This window comes from Vigna unguiculata, chromosome 5 (assembly GCF_037176805.1).
Source record: "Vigna unguiculata cultivar grain cowpea cultivar isolate G323 ecotype 2 chromosome 5, ASM3717680v1, whole genome shotgun sequence".
In the NCBI taxonomy this organism is placed as follows: domain Eukaryota; kingdom Viridiplantae; phylum Streptophyta; class Magnoliopsida; order Fabales; family Fabaceae; genus Vigna; species Vigna unguiculata.
Genome location: NC_140796.1, coordinates 20572203 through 20580095, shown reverse-complemented (window position 1 = coordinate 20580095; position 7893 = coordinate 20572203). Strand labels below are relative to the sequence as shown.

At 39.7% G+C, this 7893-nt stretch overlaps 1 protein-coding gene across 1 annotated transcript; it reads right to left on the bottom strand.

Moving 5' to 3' along the window:
* Positions 1-200: 200 nt before the first annotated feature.
* On the bottom strand, positions 201-5447 carry LOC114170402 (uncharacterized). Its single transcript, XM_028055880.2, has one exon. It carries the CDS (start codon positions 5445-5447, stop codon positions 201-203), a length of 5247 nt encoding a protein of 1748 aa, XP_027911681.2.
* Positions 5448-7893: the final 2446 nt, after the last annotated feature.

Below are 7893 nucleotides of genomic sequence, written 5' to 3'. Positions count from 1 at the left end.
ACTCGGAATTTTACATCGAGTGTATAAACTCGGAATTTTACATCGAGTGTATAAACTCGGAATTTTACATCGAGTGTATAAACTCAGAATTTTACATCGAGTGTATAAACTCGGAATAAAACAGGTGAAACAACAATATTGTAGTATTAGAAATCAAAACATAAATGTTCTTACAAAAAACAAAACAACTTAAACAAACTTCAACTAAAATAAAAACGTAAATTAGCCGCATTCCATGTTCGCGGAATTTCCTTCCCCTCTAACGTCTCTAATTTATAAGCTCCTTCCCCCAACACTTGTTTAACACGATAGGGCCCAGTCCACTTCGGGGCCAATTTGCTATCCATCTGAATTAATTGCGCTTTCCTTAATACCAGATCTTGTTCTTGGAACTTCCGAGGTACCACCTTAGTCTTGTAACTTCTCTCTAACCTTCTCTTCATTGCCTCATTAGAAATCTGAGCCAAATCCCGAACCTCATCTATAACGTGAAGGTTTTCCCGCAAACCAACCTCAGAAATCTCCTCATCAAACAACCTCACTCTCCCAGTGTTTTCCATGACCTCAATTGGAACCATTGCATCAGTACCATATACCAGAGAAAAGGGAGTCTCTCGGGTAGTCGTCTGAGGAGTAGTATGATAAGCCCACAGCACCCGAGGTATCTCATTTGGCCATTCCCCCTTTGTTGCCGCCAATCTCCGCTTCAATCCCCTTAATATCACCCTATTAGCTGCTTCCGCATGCCCATTTGTCTGAGGATGCTCTACCGACGAGAAGACCTGTTTAATCCCTATTTCCGCGCATAACTGCTTCACCTGCGAGCATGCAAACTGAGTTCCATTGTTTGAAATAATCCGACGTGGTACCCCAAATCGACATACTATATTCTTCCAAATAAACTCTCGGATTCGCCCACCCGAGATGACAACAACCGGCTCGGCTTCAATCCACTTTGTAAAATATTCTACAGCCACGATCAAAAACTTGAATTGCCTCACCGCCTTGGGAAACGGACCTAAGATGTCTATTCCCCAAGTGTGAAAAGGCCAAGGTGTACTAATAGAGTGCAGTATCTCTGGCGGAGCATGACTCCAATCGGCATGTTTCTGACATGATTCACATTTCCTGACGTACTCTATACAATCACTTTTCATAGTGGGCCAAAAAAACCCTCCTCGGATTGTTCGCAGCATCAATGCTCTTCCCCCTACATAACTCCCACAAATTCCCTCATGGAGCTCGGCCATAAGCCGATCTGCTTCCTTCCTTCCCACACAAATCAACAAAGGTCTGGAATACCCATACCTGAATAAGTGACCATCTATCAGTGTATATCTGCTTGAGTTTTTCTTTATCTTCTGTGATTCGTTGGAATCCTTAGGTAATTTACCATCCGCAAGATAACTCTTAAAAGGTGCCATCCAAGATTCTTCGGTTGCCAAAATCTCCAGCACTTGATGTTTTTCCTGCGTGTCAATCCGAGGAGCTATTAATGTTTCCCTTATCACTGATTTATGCTGTCCCGGTTTCGAACAACTAGCCAACTTGGATAACAAATCAGCTCGGGAATTCTGCTCCCTCGGAACATGCACGAACTCAAAGAGAACGAAGTTCTTCGCAATAGCTTGGACAACTTCCAAATACTTAGCCAATTGCGGATCGCGAGCTTGGAATTCTCCATTCACCTGACCTGCCACCAATGCAGAGTCACTTTTAACCAACAATCTAGTGACCCCCATCTCTTTAGCTAGAAGCATACCAGCTATCAAAGCCTCATACTCCGCTTGATTATTACTGGCTTTGAAAGCAAACCTCAGTGATTGTTCGATTAGTACCCCTTCCGGTCCTTCCAAAACGATACCAGCGCCACTACCCCTTAAATTAGAAGCTCCATCCACTGACAATATCCACATTATCTCCCCTACACCCTGATTCTCCACAGGCGGCTCAGACAATTCCACCACAAAATCAGCTAAGAACTGGGCCTTGATTGGCCCTCGTGACTCATACTGTAGTCCATACTCTGACAGCTCTATCGCCCATTTAACCAACCGGCCTGATATATAAGGTTTTTGCAAGATGTACCTAATGGGAAGATCCTTCATCACTTTGACACCATGATTCTGAAAATAATGTCTCAGACGCCGAGCTGAAACAACCACGACCAATGCAGCTTTCTCTATAGTGGGATACCTCACCTCGGCACCATGAAGCACTTTGCTCACAAAATACACTGGTTTCTGGTCCCCATCACTCTCTCTGACTAAAACCGAGCTAACAACATGTTCGGTTACTGATATGTATAAGGACAACTCAGCACCTTTTTCCGGCTTACACAACACCGGCAGTTTGCTCAGATATTCTTTCAATTTTTGGAATGCCTCCTCACACTGATCAGTCCATTGAAATCGCTCATTCTTCTTCAAACATTGAAAGTAAGGAAAACCCCGATCCCCACTTTTGGCAAGAAAACGGGACAAGGCCGCCATTCTCCCCGTCAGCCTTTGTACTTCTTTTACGTTACTAGGACTCCTCATATTTATAATAGCTGCACATTTATTAGGATTGGCTTCTATCCCCCTCTCGGTGAGTAGAAAACCCAGAAACTTTCCAGCTTTAACCCCAAAAACACATTTCTCGGGATTGAGCTTAAGTCTGTATTTGCTAATGGTAACAAATAATTCCTCCAAATCCTCCTCATGCTTCCTCTCTTCCACCGAGGTGACTACCATGTCGTCTACATACGCATGAACATTTCTTCCCAACATAGGCGCTAAGATCCGATCCATCAGTCTCTGATAAGTAGCTCCCGCATTTTTTAACCCAAACGACATTACTCGATAACAATAATTTGCTGTTCCTCCCATAAACGCCGTCTTATCTTCATCTGACCAGTGCATCTTGATTTGATTATAGCCCGAATAAGCATCTAAGAAACTTAGCAAAGCACAGCCCGATGCGCTATCAACTAGTGCATCTATATTAGGCAAAGGATACGAATCCTTTGGGCAGGCATTGTTCAAATCCGTGAAATCCACACACATCCTCCATCTCCCATTAGACTTCTTCACCATCACCACATTTGCTAACCAGGTCGGATACTGTATCTCTCGGATATGAGCCGCTTCTAATAATTTATGTATCTCCTCAGTAGCTGCCTGAGCTCGGTCTCCGCTCAACCGCCTACGCTTCTGAACTTTAGGCTTAGCCAATGGGTTAATATTAAGCTTGTGGCATAGAAAGTCGGGATCAATCCCCGACATATCAGTCACACTCCAAGCGAATGAAGAAAGATTCCTCTTCAGCACTTGGATGAGCTGTTGTTCTTGCTCCTGACTCAGATCACCCCCAATTCTCAACTTCTTCCCATCTATAAGCACCTCCTTCACCTCTCCCACAGGCTGAGGCCTTCTCTCAGGGTGCACCAATCTTGGATCTAACTCGGGATCCAATACTACTCCAGTTGTGCTCACTGAGTATGCTACTTTCCTCCTTAACCTCAGACTGTCCTCGTAACATTTACGAGCGGTCTCCTGGTTTACAGCTAAAGTGAGTACTTTCCCCTCATCCGAGGGAAACTTCATCTTTAAGTGTATTGTTGATATCACAGCCCTTAACTTATTGAGAGAAGGCCTTCCCAACAACAAATTGTATGATGACGGGGTATTGACTACTATGTAGCGTATAAATATGGTCTTTGCATCTTCCTTGTCTCTGAAAGTTGTTCTAAGATCAACATATCCTTTAACCTCCACTTGATCTCCAGAAAAACCGACAAGCACTCCATCAAATGGTTTTAATTGATCTATCAGTATTTGTAAGCCTATGAAAGTACTCCAAAACATCACGTCAGCAGAACTCCCCTGATCAATTAGCACCCTGTGGACATTCCTTCCCATCATAATCACCGACACCACTATGGGATCATCTTCATGTGGGATTACCCCTTTCAAATCATCATTTGAAAATGTTATGTCAGGAGCTTGCCTTGGCTTATCCATCATGGCTGTGGTCATGACACTCCTTACATATCGTTTCCTAGCCGAGCTGGTCTGGCCTCCTCCCGCAAAACCTCCAGCTATTGTATTAAAATCCCCCAAAATGGGTGTCTCATGTACATCGGGAGCCACGCGAATCTCAGGTGATTTCTCATCAGCACCCGACTTCATGAATTTTGCCAGGAGTCCCCGGTTTGCCAAAACAGAAAGTTGATAACGCAAACCATAACAGTAGTTGGTGTCATGGCCTCTGGTTTGATGAAACTCACACCAAGCATCCGATCTATTACCGAGTGTTCTCCCCGCGACGTCAGGATAGCGCAAATGTCTAGCTACCTCCACATCCTCCAAGACTTGGGCCATCGGCACCTTGAGATTCGGTATTCTTTGCACTTGCGGACAATCGGTCCTTCGTTGTGCCACATAAGGGACAAAACGCCGATCTGTTTTCATTTTAGGAGGAGTCCTTTCTCTTCGATAAGGTCTCATATCTCTTTCACTCCTGGAATGAGTCACCGGTTTTTTGTCTCCTGACTTTTTGTGGCGCATGGCTTCCTCAGTCTCTGTCTCCACAGCTGCCCTTTGTCTAATCTCTATAAGGCTTTTCGGCGGATATCGGTACAGGGACTCACCGAACGAGCTGGCTCGAAGTCCTTTCATAAAGGCTTTTACCAGCAAACCCTCGTTAGGGTCTATCAGCCTCATGCTGATATTGGTGAATCGATTAAGAAATTGCTTTAACGTCTCTTCGGCGGTTTGCCTTATATCAAACATGTCTGCCATCTCCACGGGTTTGGCTCTATTTGCTGAGAATCTCTCCAGGAAAAGACGCTTGAAGTCATGGAAGGAGCTGATGGACGAATTCGGTATAGTGTTAAACCACTCTAGGGCAATTTCCGTCAGTGTGCCCACAAACATTTTGCAACGTATGGCATCATTGCCACCTGATATCATCATCCGAGCCTGGAAAGCTTTTAGATGCAATTCTGGATCGGAATTCCCTGTGAAAGGCGTGATTTTGGGAATTACGAAATTCTGTGGGATCGGCTCGCTCATGATCGCATCTACCAAAGGATTGGTATCACTCACGTCGGAATTAAACCGAGATGAATAACGGAAACCAGGCCTGGCAGATTCCAATCTGCTTTGCATATCTTCGTTCGCCTTCCGCAACTGTTCTTGCTGTCGCAGTGCTTCTTCCAATCGCTGATGTGTTTCCTCTGCATCTTTCCGCAACCTCTCTCTTTCTCCCAAAGCTTCTTCCCTTAACACCTGTAAGTCTTCTTCTGCTTTCTTGCGAGTTTCCTCTCTCTCCTTTTCAAGCTGAGCCTGATCAGCCTCCGCCTTCATCCTAATCTCCTCATTCTGCCTTTGTAGCTCCAGTATGCTTTGCATTATTTGTTGTCTAGTGGGCCCTTCACGTGGTGCTCCTCTGCCTCTGTTCATCTTCCGATTCGTATCTCCCGCTTTTTTCTTTCACTGTTTTTTATCTTGATGGGGTAAGGATCGAGTTTTACTGTACCCCACGGTGGGCGCCAATGTTCTGGTTCAGAAAAATGAGAGATAATTCCTCACCAAAACAAAAAGAAAGCTTTATGACTTGTTTAGGTCAAAAAACTCTATCCCTTGACCATGGGAGCAATTCTCTTATTTATATTATAATCAGTTACAAAATATTAATCCCCAAGATTCACTAAATAATAACCGGAATAAAACCCCTTATCTAATTCTAAAATATCTCTTAAAAATAATAACATCTCTCAAAAATAGAATTATCTTCTACTCTAGAATATTTGAAGATATAACAACTACTCCTCCTAACCCCCCCAAAATATCGGTAAATATAAAGTTAATCCAAATACCTTCCCTCGTCATTATACCGAGACAACATACCAAAATGTCTCTCCTCCTTTACTCGGTTTGAGTCCGACTTCCTCCAATCAGCATCCCCACTCGGCAACTTGCCGAGACAACACCCACTTTTTCTCTCAACCCTAAACCGACTTCCTCTAGTCCAGTACAATATATATATATATATATATATATATATATATATATATATATATATATATATATATATATATATATATATTCAAATGTCTGACTTCATAATGAATTAAGAAAGACTTGCGAATTATGTAAGTTGGAAATATAAAACACACCTTGTCTTTCAGAAACATTGTAATGAATCATCCCTTATTTTTTTCAGCAGGTATGGAGTATGGATTGACCATTGATTCCATTGGTAAGATAGATAGAAGATTTGTAAGTAAACAATATAAAAGAAGACTTTTACTTATTAGTCACAAATATAAATGAAGTCAACATACTTCTCAGATAAATAATAAAAATTCAGTATGTAATAAAAAACTAAAAATTGAAAAATGAAAATTCCTTTTCAAAAACACAACACATTGAAAAATGAAACTCTCCTCGAAAAAAAGTTGGTATTTGAACATTCAGAACTATCCATCATCATGGTTTACATTTATTGCATATCCTTATAAACTAAAGAGAAATCATGCACTTTGACACAAGTTATTAAATAAATGAAAAAAATAAATAAAAACTTCTTAACACTAATTAAATAAATAGTAATGTTACAACCAAAACTTATATAAATTTTTTTAAATGAATCCTTTTGAAAATACATTTAAATATAAAAAACTAACAATAATAAATATAAAAATAAGTAAAATCGAAAGTGGTATAAAAACTGAAATTTTAATGAATTTGTTAATGAAGAAAGATGAAAATAACCATGGAAACATTGATCCGAGAAAATAACCAACATGGAAAACAACCGAAAGAGGAAGAAGAATTTTTTCATTCTGGAAGAGAAAAACATCAGGTAAAGTTTAAGAGAGAAAAAAAAAATGCAAAACAAATAACTCTATAATCTTGTCTCTATCCTTCAAGAGGTCTTAAAAACCGAAGTTAAAAAAAAAAAGATGAATATTTTCGGTTGGGAAGAAGAAAAGAACCGAAAGTTGAGTAAAAATCATATCTTTTATAAGAAAACAAAAAAAAAAGGAAAAAATTACAGACCATTGTGGGTTGAAGAAAAAAGATGAAATCTTAGTTGTAAGTTTTGTTCCTGAGAAACTTGCCTTTGACCTTTAAGAGCTCTTAAATATTTGATCTGTCCACCATTTCATTCATTTAAAGAAAACCAAAGTTAAAAAAAACACGTGAATATGTTGGATGAAAAAATACACAAAAAAAAATGAAAAAAAATACATACAATAATGATTCTACGAAATCGTGTTGAAATTTTTGTGCAAGAGATACTTGTCTGTGGCCTTTAAGAACTCTTAAATCTTTGATATTATCCACCATTTCATTCATATAAACAAAACCAAAGTTTAAAAAAAGAAAAGAACATGAACATGTTAGGTGAGAACGAAGAAAACAACCTAGAGTTGGGTAAAAATCAAAACTTTGATAAGAACACACACAAAAAGGAAAAATACATAAAATTGTGATTCTTGAACAAAAGACAAAATCATGTTGCAAGTTTTGTACTTGAGAGACTTGTATGTGGCCTTCAAGAGCTCTTAAATCTTTGATCTTGTCCATCATTTCATTTGTCTAAAAATAACCAAATTAAAAAAAAACATGAATATGTGAAGCGAGAAAAAAGAAAACAACCGAGAGTTGGATAAAAATCGAAACTTTGATATGAAAACACACAAAAAAGTGGAAAAATACATACAATTGTGATTCCTGAATAGAAAAGACGAAATCATGTTGCAAGTTTTGTGCTTGAGAGACTTGTGTGTGGCTTTCAATAACTCTTAAATTTGTGATCTTGTCCACCATTTCATTCATATAAACAAAACCAAAGTTAAAAAAAAGAAAAGAAAAAGATGATATGTTACATGAGAAAGAA